At 45.0% G+C, this 14,200-nt stretch overlaps 1 protein-coding gene across 1 annotated transcript in view; it reads right to left on the bottom strand.

The window, feature by feature from the left end:
• The window catches only part of MYO15A (myosin XVA), a 37,341-nt gene extending 23,785 nt beyond the window's left edge, over window positions 1–13,556 (bottom strand). Inside the window, exons 1-17 of the mRNA XM_010082510.1 lie at window positions 13,504–13,556; window positions 13,008–13,104; window positions 12,365–12,468; window positions 11,908–11,971; window positions 11,255–11,368; window positions 9,973–10,134; window positions 9,008–9,066; window positions 8,797–8,920; window positions 8,286–8,381; window positions 7,240–7,365; window positions 6,633–6,710; window positions 6,135–6,283; window positions 5,967–6,012; window positions 5,464–5,588; window positions 5,210–5,327; window positions 2,269–2,346; window positions 596–653 (exon numbers count right to left, since the gene is read on the bottom strand). Coding sequence (XP_010080812.1) covers window positions 596–653; window positions 2,269–2,346; window positions 5,210–5,327; window positions 5,464–5,588; window positions 5,967–6,012; window positions 6,135–6,283; window positions 6,633–6,710; window positions 7,240–7,365; window positions 8,286–8,381; window positions 8,797–8,920; window positions 9,008–9,066; window positions 9,973–10,134; window positions 11,255–11,368; window positions 11,908–11,971; window positions 12,365–12,468; window positions 13,008–13,104; window positions 13,504–13,556 — 1,651 coding nt within the window. The remainder of the gene's footprint in view (window positions 1–595; window positions 654–2,268; window positions 2,347–5,209; window positions 5,328–5,463; window positions 5,589–5,966; window positions 6,013–6,134; window positions 6,284–6,632; window positions 6,711–7,239; window positions 7,366–8,285; window positions 8,382–8,796; window positions 8,921–9,007; window positions 9,067–9,972; window positions 10,135–11,254; window positions 11,369–11,907; window positions 11,972–12,364; window positions 12,469–13,007; window positions 13,105–13,503) is intronic.
• Between the last annotated feature and the right edge of the window lie 644 nt (window positions 13,557–14,200).

Genomic DNA, 14,200 nt, shown 5'->3' with positions numbered 1-14,200 from the left:
AGCAAAACATTTCCTTTAATTGTTACATTCTTAAGTTGTTACATTATTTCTACCTACTTCTATTTTAAAATAAGTAGTGAGTATTGAAGAAGTAATTTTTAATGAAAACCCAAATATATTTATTTGAAAGTGCCAAAATTGTAGTTCTTCACCTTCAATTTCCTTAAAGATTTTTGAGTAGAAGAAAGATGGGTTTAAGTTCTCACACCCCAGATACCCAGCTCTCCAAGAGACTTGAGTTCATTAAACAGTTTGCTGTCACATAGCTTTGACCAAAAAGTTTTGCACCATTGCTGTCATTAGTTCTATCAGCACAGTTCAGAAGAAGAACTGAAAAGGTAACAAAGACACTGAATTTTAATCTGGTGTTCTGCCCACTGGCCCAAGTTGCTTTCCCCCGTGTTGTGTTGGGAAACAATATACCCAACACCATTTGCCTTTATCATATTTACACTGCAATAATAACAGATCAAATAGAATCCAGGTGACAGACAGCAGGTGGAACAAACACATATTGAAACTGCTAGAAAACAAGGAAATAAACAGTAAAGTAAAACTGCACAGGAAAGTGTGGGAAGGAGGGAGGATTTCTCACCTTCAGCTACCTGCAGGATGGCAGCAAGCTCTGCAGGGATCTCCAGCAGTCCCACATCCTGTGGAGAGAGTGAGCAACTCAGTCACAGGGGTACCAGCACTGAAACAACACATAAACCCTGAGCTGTTCTGTTGAGATTGGGTAAAGCTGCCTTTGAAAAGCTGGCCAGAACAAGGACTGAGCATCTGAGCAAAACCGGTAATTTCTGTCTATGCAACATTCAGAAACATTACAAACAGGGAAGTATCATATTAACACAGGTATATGATATGGGTCAGCAAAGGAGGGAAAGGTGAGTAATTCTTAAAAAAAAAAAATGAACTGCCACAGGAGAAGTGACAGGAAAGTTAACTTTCTCTGACTCACCTGTCATTACTAACAAGTTTGGCATATTGCACAGAAGAGGTTGCAGTGGAAGGGTAAGGGCCATTTCCTCCTGCTCCTTTTTCTGACATTTTAATTTTTATTTTTCAGTATCCAAGAGTGCTACAGCATAAACAGAGACCTGATTCTGATCTTTGATGCACACCACTGTTTTGAAGGTTCCTAAGGAAGGGCAGATCTGTACCTGGGTAATTCAGATGAGAATCTGGCCAATGATCGTAGATTTTTCAGTGTTTTGCACTTTGCATGATGCATGCATTTGTGCAAGGTAGAAAGTAAACGGGCCAATGCAACACAGTGTATCAGCATCAATGCCTGCATATAACGTCAGCTCAGGGCATTTCAGAGGGGACTACTCAGATGAAGACACATTGGAACCAAGCCATAGGCACACAGCCTGGGTTTTTGGGGTTTGTTGTTTTGGTTTTTTTAAGATCTGCCTAGTAAAGCCTCTAATCACCAGCATATTATTCTGACATCTCTCCCCACATAAACTCTCAGCAATGCTTAAAGATAGATTTACAGCTTTTTTAATCAGTTTGATTTTACTCATAATAAGATATTTGACTTTAAACCTAGCTTTTCAATGGCATGTTCAAGAAGTGGAACTGTGAAATTACACAGTCCTGGATCCACATCCAAGGAAGAAGGTGATTTTGCAAAAGCACCCAGTGCTAAGTATTCCTGTTGCTGTTACTGACAAATCTGTGCAAAAATGTGCATTATGTCAATTCAGATTTCCTTGCTACACATGTGATAGCAAATGTATGCCCAGTCTAAACATACAAATAATGACATTAGCACTGTTACTTATAGTAGTTGATACAGGTTAAACACCCTGCAGACTATGCAGTTAATTTGTTATAAAGCCTTTAATACCTTCCTTTCTTTACAGCATCTTCCATAAATATATTTGTGCAGAACTGTCTCATTCCCACCCTTCACAACAGAACACAATTATCAAAAATAATCTTCCTCCCAGCTCCAAGGAACAGGGCCAGTGCTGTGAACAAATACAGTACTCTGCCTCAGGACCACTTTATGATGCCTGACTGTGCCCAGAGAGTGGGAACCACTGAACTGAGACAGTTATGTGTAGAAGGCTCTCTCTACCAGCCTAAACTGCATTCTTGCTTCTGGGTTTCCAGCATCCAGGTGGGTTTTGTACACTCTTCGGATGTTTTGCTGTTCCCCAGCAAACCTGGGCTGAGGAGGCATAGTCCAGGGGGAACGCCCTGAGACCCTGGCTTGTTTTACCCCACACTCTCCCAGACTGTTCGACAACTTACCATTCCTTGGTTGGGACTGTTCTCTGTGTCACCACTGGCCAGGGACCTCCTTCTTCGCTTCCTTTCCTCTAACTCCTGCTGTTAGGAGATAAAAGAGGAGTCAGAGATGGGAAAAGATGCATATGAGGTCACTTCCAGCTACTTCTAGGGGCAGACTCTGCAGATGGGCAAGAGCTGGTGTCTTGCTCAAGAAAATAAAAAGATGGAACAGCTGCAGAGCCTTCTTGAGACTCAGTGTATTGAGAAGGGGATGCACAGGGAAAGCCCTTAGCTTTGCTAAAACACCACCTGCCCTGCACAACACAGTACAACAGCAAGAGCCTTCACCACCTGCCCAGCATCCCTGCCACACCTTTCCTCCCTTGCCTAGTATTTGATGTGTCTCAGGACAAAAGCACACAGAAGCTGTCAGAAACATTCACCTGCCTCCTCCAGCATCAAAGAATATGGTAACTCAGCCTGAAAGTGGACAGATGAACTTGTCCGTGGAGAAGGACCCCTTTAGAGAGGGTGGGAGGGATACCAAAAGCCAAACTCCCTTGCAGCTCTGCCCTTTCCCATCCATTCTGTTGTCCCCCAGCCTCACCACTTACCTGACTCCTACTCTGAGATGGAAAAGGAGGGTCTCTGTCTCTCCCTCTCTCGCTCCTGCTTGTCTATGTTGCAGAATGGTGTGACTAGATGGGAGGGTATGAGGGTTGGGCTGAGAAAGACAGTAGGCATGCTAAAGTCCAAAGGGCAGGGCTGTGGGGTGGGGGGGAAAGGAGGAACTTTGTAGCAGGTAAACTTTGAGACCTTTATTGTTGCTACTGCATGTACAGACACCTCAGCAAGCAAACACTAGAGAAACAGAAACAGATTCAAAAGAGCTGTGCTGTGGTGGTTACCTGAGAGAAAGAAAAGCTGGATCCCGGCCAAGTAGGAAGAAGCAGGAAAAGCAACAGAAACACACACTGCTCTGGGCACGGCATGGCAGAAGAAACCTCTGCAGCCTTCCAGCAACATCACTGACCTTAACTCTCTGCCTTATCCTTCGTTAGTCATGCCAGCATCTTCTCTCGTGAAGCTGACAGGTATAGGGGTATTAGTTGCCACCCTAAGATGAGCGGTCTTGATTTCCTGTTTTCAATTTTCCTTTTAATACCTTGTGCAATATACATTCAACACATTTAACAGAACCATGGTTCTCTCCTGCACACAGCTTTCCATCTTCTCAAAACACTGCCATCCTGTTCTCAGCCCAACTATGGTCCCAGCTGACTTCCAAAAGGCCAAGGACTTCAGGAGCCTGAGGTAACTCTAAGGGGTCAGGGAAGGATCACTGTGGACTGAAAAACTCTTGCGTTTCAGTCACCATCTGGGAAAACACCAGAAATTGAACTGGACAACTGAAAGAACAAGATGAATGACTCCTTATAGCTTGAGTAGAACAGCAGCTCTGGAGGCCCCAGATGGAATAAGCTCACATCTTGTGTGGGGCAGCCTAGAGAAGCTCACACAGACATACGGATCAGCTGCACTTTTACTACCTTTGCCAGTTCTGAACTTTGTCTAGGGAGTGAAAGCTCCAGTCTCTGTGGTTCCTTCTTTTGACTACATTTACATCAGCCAGAGGGTGAAGGACACCTCATTGCATCATTTCCAGGAAACCTCCTAAAGCTATCCCTGCCCTGGCCTCACCCAGTCACCAGTTCTCTCTACCTAGGGCAGAACTAGCTCCTGTAGAACACCTGGTCCTGGAGAAGAGTTGTTACCTGGCAGTGCTTCCTCCTTTGAATCAAAGGTCTGGAGATTAAAATCATAGTATTAAATTGCACCAACATTTTCTTCAGCCTCCTGTAACGCTTCCTAAAGGAATGTGAAAAGATACGAATTGCTAATGAGGGAAACATCAACAAAATTTAGGCAGATAGTAGACTCAGTTTGAGGGTATGGGCCAAACAGAATATTAATACAACCAGCCAGTCCATATTTGGTCTTACTGTGTTAAGCTTGGTCTCTCCCTACATCCTTTACTCTAGCTAGCACAATATCAGCTTTAGCACAGACAAGTTACAACAGAAGTTTAGACAGCAGCTGTATTTCCCCTAGAACCTCTGCTCAGTGGAACCAGGCTGGGAAGTCCCTCCTCCACCCTTTCAGCAACAGGATACCCCCCCGGCAGAGCAAGCCAGGAGCCAGCATGAGAGGGGGCCTGGTCAGGCACGTCCCCAGCTTGCTGTACAAAGGGCTGTACCTTGCCTGGCCTTTGACTCCTGACCTTGCCTGATAACCTCAGAAGTGAGCCTGAATGATGGTGACTTTCTCCTGGAGGACACGGAGGCGTCTACGGCGAAGGAGGCACCGAAAGTTCCTTTGCAGAGTAACAATTGCCCAACTCTGCCTCTGACTCCATTTTCTCTCCAGAATCTGCCTGGCCTGCTCCTTCAGAAAGACCTGGGCAAAGGGAACATCTACTGAGCCACAAGGAAAGTAGCCAGCTTTCTCTAAGAATTGATCAATAATAGAAGCTGCTGGTTTATCTCTTTGTAGCCTTTAAGGCTCCCCTGCTAAGGAGACTGCACTCCCATAACTGGGGATGCAGGAGGTGCAGGTGCAGGTGACAGAGATGGTTGTAATTGTAGAGGACAGGGAATCAGGGAGTGACAGAGGTTAGCAGGCAGGAAAGGCCGAAGCCCAGATCTCCATCAAGGAATGCTGGGCAGACAAAGGAGTTCACCATGCTACTACAACAGCCTAGAGCCAGAGTCTCCTGTTTCTTTAACTGAAATGCTAAAAATCCTTCTTTCATACTTGAGACAAAAGGCAAAGCAAAAAGGAGGTGAAGGCATGCAATGTTCTCCCTCTTTGGGCAGAGAGCCAAGCTGTTCTCTGTACATTGACAGCCAGTGAATAGATGGCTGAGCCTGTGGATTAAGATGGAATTCTCTATAGGCATCACCTTTGTTACTCCAATCTGATAGAGATCTGAGGGGTTCCCCACCACACGAGACAGAATGGCCACACAGCCTTCTCTCTCCTCCAAGCAGTTGTGCCCTGGCCCAGCCAGAATGCCATACCTGGAAGACAAGATGTAGATATGAAAGAAGCCAGAGCTGTAACTGGAGTCCTCAGAGGAGAACAAATCATAATGTGCTGACAAGTTCATCCAGGCTTTGAGTGGCTTGGGAACCCCAAGCCAGCACACTATTGTACCTGGCTAGGAAGTTCTGGAATGGAAGACGGACTGGGTATCCCTCCTTTCTAATGTGGATGGCCTCCAGTATCCCAGAATGCCGCAACTGACGAGTGACATGCTCCACATCAAAGATATTTGACAGCTGTGAATATAAGGCAGAAGAAAAATATAAAACAAGAAATAAATAAAAAAGAAAGGAGACAGAGGGTGGAGAGTTTAGAAAGGGTCTCCTTCTGTTGTCCTGTCCTTGGGTTAGATCTTGCCATGGTCTATGGACAACGGAACACAAAACCCAGCACATCCTTTGGTGTCCAGCTGACACTGGCTTCTTATCCTCCACTATGCTGTCAGCTCACACAGCCACAGGGAAGGGTGAGAGGCAGAGAAAGGGGAAGAAATGTTCCAAGCTATCAAATGGAGCAAAGAAGTCCAAACCCCAACTGTGAAAGGAGAGTTGCTGGAGAAGACTGGACTTCAAGGAACTGAGGGACTCCATAAGGAGCTCAGGGTGCTGTCCTACCTTTTTGGGATTAGGGGTGATGCACCGAATGAAGAAGGCATGGCTCCTACAAAACAGAGGGAAGAACCTTTCATCATCCTCCTCTGTGTCAACCTCGGAAGACCTCACAGAATTCTGGGTGCAGCAATACGCCCAGTGCAGGGGTGGCACCATAACAGCATCTGTCACCTTCTCAGCTTGGCGGTGAGGTCCTGCAAAGACTGCTGGAATTTGGACACCAGTGTGGAGGCCTGAGGCTTGAGCCCTTTGCCTCTGGCCCCCAGCATCCTTTCCTGACTATAGGCAGCTTTAGCCTTCTGGAAAATGTGAGACACCACCTGCAAAAAAAAAAAAAAAAAAAAAATTACCAAAGCTCCCTAACTTACACGGATAAAACAATCTGAAACTGATAGAACTATCAGAAAGATAGAACTACCTGAAACTGGGGGATCATTCTCCCTTTCCCCTAGCACTGCCAGGAAACCAGCTGCATCCTCAGGCAGTGTGTGTGTTCTATATAAGATGACTTGCTCAATTCCCAAGTGCCCTTCAGTAGAACAAAACTCCTCAAAGTTTCTCCAAGTTCTCTTGACACCTGACTGGTATCTTTCTGCTTCTCGCATGAAAGCAATGAGCAGCAAGTTAGGTGTCTGCAACGGAGATCTTCATCCTGAACCACTACAATACCTTGAGGCGGCTCTGAGAGAAGATATCCAGCACCTCTGGACGCAGCTGATCACGGTTTTTATTAAGAAACTTGTGGACCTGCAGAGGCAAAGTCTGCTTTAATGTATCATTCAGATCACCAACCAGACAGGCAAACACCCCTCTTACACACACCATGACCTGGGGCAGACAGCTGGAGAGGTGGAACAAGGGGAAAGCCCTAGAGAATGAACCTTGCTGACCCTCCTGCCGCTGGGAGTGGAGGGGACAATGACTTCTGCTTTTAGGAGGGATTGTTTCTTTTCTCCTTCACATTGCACAGCAGACTTTGAACCCTCACTTTCTTACAGCAGCAAATCCTTTTCCTGGATTTCCAGGGCTCTGAGACAAGCAACGTAGGCTGTTGTGTAGTTGAGCCCATTACCTATTTTGCTTCTGCTCAGAGGCAGCTTAGTTGCCTCTCCTAACAAGAATCTCCTCATTTCTGATAAAGTGATGCTTTAGAGGGGTGTGCAGTTACAAAGAGAGGGCTTTGTTCACCGCACTTGGAGCTGATCCATCAGGCATCCACAGCATGCTTCCAAGCTGGCCTATTGCTCCAACAGCTGAGAACCCCCTGGCAGCTCACCTGATAGGTGACAGGGCCTGCATAGTGCTTCACAGTGAAGACTGGCAAAGGCAGCTTGGGCTTGGCATACCAAGGGCTGTTTCCATGATGGTAATGACACTTCTGGAGGAAAGTGTGGTCGGTGGCCTGTAAAGGAGATGACAAAGACGCTTTCTGCTGCTGCAACATATTCAGTAGGCTGAAAAGCTGCTGTTAAACCAAAGCTAAAAACATCTAATAGTTGTGTGAACACAGTCCCTGTTCAATCTGTGTAACTGCCTCACCATAACCATCCTGTGAAAGGGATCACATAAGAGGATAAGAGCTTCTCACCTGAGTCAGTGAGGTCTGGTCATCAAGGATATGCAAGATGCCATGGGGTTTTGCAGTAAAGAAGTCTAGGCATGACTCACTGCACATCTTGGAAATAGGAATCCAGGCTAAGTGCTCTTGGCTATATTCCTCCTGCATGTTAAAGACCAACCAGTCAGATCCAGCCATGCAAAAAAGAACAAATGGAGGGGGTTAACAGAGGGATGTGGGTTGTTCATCAGGAAGCTAGTGTTTCACTGCTGTTAGACACTTGCCTAGAATTCTCTAGTTTTGCCTAATGAAACTTCTTCTAAAGCCAGTAATGATTTTCCTAATTTAAGAGAGGAAGGCCACTAAGCAGAGTGATAAAGTGAACTGTAAAAGGCAACAAGTCTGATAAATACACTTTCACCTCCAGGTGGACATGAGCGGTGTACAAAATGCTACAATGAGTCTACCAAACAGGCTTTACAAGTACCAGCTGATGTCTGGGGTCCTTGATCCTGACCAACTCACTTATAAAATCCATAAAAGGAAGCAAGGCACTAACAAACTCTCCTTCCCTTAATTTACTACAGAATTAGTTAGAGATATTAAATAACCATCTCTTTGGACTAGGGTTCCATGGGTACTGCTTAAGAGAGCCAGGTCCATTCAGCTTCCTGCTTCCCCACTAGAGGATACTCTCCAGCTGGGGCTGCTTCAGCTTATTCCTCATGTGGTGTATTTCACCTGCTGGCATGAGTTCCATTTACCTCTTCCTGGGCAATGACAGTCTGGCTGAAAAAACGCTGGAGATGCTCATTTGCAAAGTTGATACAGAGTTGCTCTAAGCTGTTCATACCTAGATCCTGCAAAGACAAAAAGGCATCATCAATTGCAACGCACAGCCCTCCCAGGAGGCTGTGTCTTCTTGCAAACAATGCACAGCACCACATGGTGCTGATCTGAGCTGCTGGTTCAGGCAGCTTGTTCTGAACAGCAAGTGTGAATGAACCTGAGAAATTCAAATGATCTTATGCCTGGTTTATTGACTAGGCTGAACAGCAAGAGGCAAGACAAGCTGTGAAGGAGCCAAAGAAGAAAAGATCTACTCTTCGATGCACACTCCCACTTGCATATGCTCCATTGTTTTCAGCATTCATCAGAACACACAGATTTCAACAGGAATTCTAAGTATAAAACTCACAGGTCTTGATGAGCACGTATCACTCTAAGCCCCTGCTCTGCTTAATAATATAGTATGAAAAGAATAGGAAAAGCAACCTCAAACCCATGTATGTCCACAATGCCAACTGCACAGTCCGATTCCCAGGGAGTCAACCACTCATTGATTCTCAGCAAGAGCCACTCAAAGAGCAGGTAATACAGAGTCTTGGCAATGGAGTCCCTGAGTAGGAGAGAGGAGTAAAACCAGTTACAGCAAAGACAGCATCCTTGGGTTCATCGCACCAACCCGGACAACAGCAGAAGTCACCTGGCATCAATGGCTCCTTCTACAGACAGGGGGGTGAAGATCCGATCATAGGATGTCATCTGGATACATAAAGAGACAGAATTTACTGTTATTATCTCACAAATACACTTTTTTTTTTTAAAATCCACAAGGAAGTCAGCCCAGTTAATAAATGGATTTTTTTTTTCATTTGGCCTGAGAATTTACCCAGGTATCAAAGGAAAAAGTAAAACCAGAATTTTGCTGCCACATTTCAGAGTGGGAGTCAGCTGGCCAGAGTGTTAAGCCTGAAGCCACCCCATGTCAGAGCCCTCCTAGGTGTGAGTTTTGCCATCTTTACAGAGTTGCCTTGAGAGGTTCAGCCCATCCCCATTACTGATCCAGTACAGCAGCCATTTTACTCCTGCTGTTACCTCCCAGATTTTGGGCCTTCTAAGGTGGTGGCCCTTCTCCTGACACAGCACTTGGCTAGGGCATTCCATGCTCCAGGATAAATAAGAAATAGCCAAAAAGGTACTCACAGTGACACGGTGAGTGACAGCAGTTTGCAGGAAATCTGCTGAGACATGCAACAAATTGGCCACAATCTGAATCTCCGTGTTGCTGGCAATGGCTGCATGTTCATAGGATTCTTTCTAAATAAGGGAGAACAAATAGATTCAACTATGGATGGGATACTAGGTTTCACTAGTACTAATATTCTCAACAGCATCTCATCTGCACAGAGCCGGTCACAGCCTGGGTAAAACACCAGCATCTAGGTTCATTCTGGCTCCTCAAAGAGCCACCCAAGCTCTAATGACCTTTGGTTGCCTCCCATCTCCTGTCTCTGCCTAGGTCAGTCTAGAGCATAATGTCAAAAGTACAGAATAGTCTTCAAAGGATATAATCTTCCATCAAGAATAATGGCCCCAGTCCCATCACATAGGCTAAAAGCAATGTTCAGCACAAACAGCTCATTCCCAAGCTGCCAAGGGTTAGCGTACCTCGTAGGACGTAAAGCAGATATTCCCCAGTTGCAGAATGGCGGCCAGCACAGCCCAGGTGGAAGTCAGCTGATCGTCCGAGAGGCTGATTCTCTCCAGAGCTTGCACCAAGATCAGAAAGTCCTGACTGTCCTCCTTCCCCACGATGTCACATGCTCTGCCCTGAGAGAATAGCGACAGATAATTGTGGTCAGTCCCTTTTGCCCTAGGCTGGAGCTGCGGTACCAGCAGCAATCTTCAGAGAAGCAGTTCAATGTTTTAAGGACTGGAGGAATCTGAAATAAAAAGAACAAAGACACCAGCAAGTGAGAGCTCAGCATTCATGACAGAAAAGTCTTTTTCTCTCTGGAGTTTTTGAGAGTAAGATCTCTCTTGCCCACACAAGCTGAATTTTTATTATGGTTCCAATACAGGTACCCCAGCTACCCCTTGCCCACTGCTGGAGCGCAGCTTGAGAGACGAAGGGATGCCAGAATCTACTCCCAAGTACGTCATGTCACAGTTTCTACCTCAAATGGTACCAGAACAAAATGTATCAAAGCAAATGCGTTTCTGTACACCTAGAGAGCCATCCCAGGTTATAGTCTCACTCACCTCTGCCACAAAGCTTCACTACAACATGGATATATCACTCTTATTCTTCTTGTGCTTTTCTTTACAAGAAGACACTCCTAACTGCCCGGGACCCTAAAGTTCATGGAAGTCATGGTCAAGGGGTCAAGGGGGTCTGTAGAACCTGTTTGTGTACAAGGGCATTCTTTGACAAAAGTTTCTAGCTGATCACCAGACTCAGATGAGGACAAGAACGAGGTCCAGGCGGCCCTTGGGCTTCTTCTTGCCAAGGTCAAGATCCAAGAGAGATTTTTGTCAGCCTCTGCTAACTTCTTTACTTTCCACCCATTGACTCAGTCAATTAAGCAAGTGTTTTGCCAAAAGTAGAAAGAAATATCCCCCAGTCTTTCTAGTCTCACAATAAATTACAAATGCAAGGAAAGCGAACGAGAAAAGCATTTCTTCACCACAGGGTGGAGCCATGGGCCTACACGATGACTCCTTTTTAAAAGGCTTTCCTTGGGAGCAAAAGGGGCCTGAAAGCTGAGAAAAAGATCACATGAGAGACAAAGGTAGTCCTTCTTAGATTATGTGTGAGAAGGAGCAAAGCAGACTTTAGTGCAGTGCCGTGAGGGAAGCAAAGTTATCAGGTGCCTCACTAACCAAACAGAAGTGATATCTTGGCCATTTCACACTATCAGCTGCTGCAGAACATCCTCGCCCCACTCACCTGATTCAGGTAAAAGTAAGACTCTGCCTCTTGCAAGTACAGCTCCTCTTTCTGCTCCGCAGGCAGCCCAGCCAGTAGCTCATAAAACACATGGTAGTTCCTCTCACCATGGGCCTGACAGGGAACAGAGTTCATAGAGTTGACACATATCCAGTCAGTTCTAACCGTTCTAAAACCCTACAGAATATGTGCTGCCACAAGCCAAACACTCAAAGAGCAGGACACTGAAATTCTGAGGTCAGGAAGATGAGGCCAGAAGCCACCCGAGAACTATTTCATTTGAAAGGTTTCCAGGTTTTTTCACTGATACCTTAAGAGCATTCCATTTGAGAGCAGTCCCTTTCACACAGCTCCAATATCTGAACTTTTCCACACTCCAGACATTAAGAGAAATTACTTGCAGAAAGATTTAACTTCCAGTAATACCTAATAAATGGCTTAATTAAAACTATTTGAGATAGAGTGACCTCCTATTTTATTGAAATAAGATCACCTTGTGCTACACAGAGGAGACATATTTCTTGCTAACAGAAGAAATGGGAGGCAATTCTCATACTTATTCCCATCCCTGTTATCTAACAGTAAATTTCAGATTAAATATGAATAAGGGAGAGAGGGACTTCTCTAGGAGGGAGGGGCTCATTGGTCCTCACCTGAAATACCACACGAGACTTCTCCAGCAGGTACTGGGAGATGGATGTTCCCACCACGACACCACTGAGCATAAGAAAACAACAGATCTTGTCAGAACCTAGAGACAGGTTTTCTGTCGATCCATTTCTCTGAGAGTTTAGCAAAGGGAGTTGTTGCTGAGAAACAAAGGTATGACCTGACCAACTTGGTGTGAATTTTGAAGCCTTCCAGCACTGGTGTTTTATGTCAGACTATTACAGAGAACAGGGTTCTGAACAGCCTCCAGAGTACAAAGCATCTTGGACTTGAATGATCTTCAACAGGGAACGTCCTTAAAATAGTCCAAGGAATGTACTATGCCCCTTCCCTTCAGCCCTATCTGATTGCATGAGCTTTAAGCACTGCTAGACCTTTTTTCACCCAACCACCCCTCGACAGCTAGGAAGGACAGCATCCCAAGATGTTCCTTTAACTCACTGTTGCAGGTAGACATTGAGAAGCTTTCCAAAACGGCTTGAGTTATCATTGAGGATGGTTCTGGCATTCCCAAAACTCTCTAGGATGGGTAGGACATTGAAGGGCTTGAAGAAAAGATGGAGAGAATAGCAATCATGGGGTTTTAAACTCAAAAGGGACTTAAGTAACTGTTAGTTTGAAAATCCAAGAAAAAAATGGGACTTCACTGAAATAATTATTGCCTGTTAGCCAGAATATATTTTTAAATTTAAACTTGGTATCGTTACCTCTAGCCGCTGGTGAGCTGCTCTATGAGCTCTCTACCGTCACTGCTATGATCTTTGACTTTACTTCTGCTCTGTGTTTGTTCAGATTCACCTTCCAGACACTACTATAAGGTCTCTAAGGCAGGTACAGCCTGCCTTACACCTATACAGCACTCTATACAGCATCAGGGCTCCCAGATACTAAAATACAAACAAATACATCAGCTGTCCTCCTGTCTTTACAGGAGCTTCACCTTGAACTACAAGCCATCCGAAGTCCAGCTCAATGAAACAGGAGCAAAGAAATAACATGAACAGTATGGCCTCTTTGCATTACCTTTGGCTTCTACTCCTTGACAAGCCATCACAGCATAAAGCCCATCTAAGTTGTGTCTTACCTGTCTGATCCTGTGGCTGGCTGATCTCTGGTACAGCATGGTCAGGTATCGCACAATTGCTTTGGCAGCTTCTGTTTTACCTGATCCACTGTGTCCGCTAGAGGAACAAGAGGTAAGGAAGCTAGCATGAAAACAGAATTACCTAATTTAGATATATCAGAAGATCTGTTACAGTAAATCAGTGGAGCTGTACTGATTTACAACAAATGAAGATCTATCACATATTCTTTGAAGCACTGAGACAACTTGACAAAATAGACCCAAATAAGATCCCACTGTGGAATGCCAAACACCTGCTCCCACTCCTCCAAACTTAACTGAAGATAAATTCAAACTGGATTTGCACAGAGTGAAATAAAAACACATCTTATCCATGTTCTCTACTGACAGCCTTCACACAAGCCAGAATGATAAACTCATGGACAGTGAAATACAAAGAGGAAGGTCTTACATATAGAAATTAACAATCCTTCAAAAAAGTATCCTTATTTCCTACCTGATGATGACATACTGCTCTTGCTCTTCTGACTGGGATAGCACATAGGCCATTTCTGCTATGGCAAATATGTGTCTAGATGTACAGAAAGAAAACCCCAATGAACTGACTTCACATTTCAACCTCACAAATACAGCACCAAAAGGTTACTCATCAGTGATCTACATTAGAGATGGACCCATACCTTCATCTGAGAAATGTAAGGAACCAGGGAAATCAGAGCTTTGTTCTTCTCTGCCATCAGGTTACCATCACTTCTACAAGTTATTGCAAAGTTCAGGTTCCTCCAGGACCTCTTTGATCTAACCTGAGGAATGCTCTGTGTCATGCTGTTTAATGTAAGGGACACCAGCAGGATTATCTGCACTGGAGGAACCAGCTTGTGTTGCTAGCCCTGGTGGGCTGTACTGGTGTTAGCAGTGGAGAGCACCTACTGCCAGAACTCCTCAGGTGCAGTCCCAGCAGGCACTAAATTCGGGACCGTCAAGTAATACTGAAGAAACTTGACCTAAAGAGTTTAGGTCTGTAGCATTACAGGTCCAAGCAACTATAACTTTGCCAAATGGATTGCTCACTTCCTGTGGCATTCATGCTGCTCTATCAGACAACTGGAGGAAAATGAAATACTTTCTGGAGCACAAATGCAACAGAGTTTAGGGAGTTATTTAAGAAAGAGAAACATACGGGGCATTCTTTG

This window comes from Pterocles gutturalis, unplaced genomic scaffold (genome assembly GCF_000699245.1).
Source record: "Pterocles gutturalis isolate BGI_N339 unplaced genomic scaffold, ASM69924v1 scaffold37524, whole genome shotgun sequence".
NCBI classification, from domain to species: Eukaryota; Metazoa; Chordata; class Aves; order Pterocliformes; family Pteroclidae; genus Pterocles; species Pterocles gutturalis.
The sequence above is the reverse complement of the archived record's forward strand: the minus strand, read 5'-3'. Positions and strand labels throughout refer to the sequence as shown.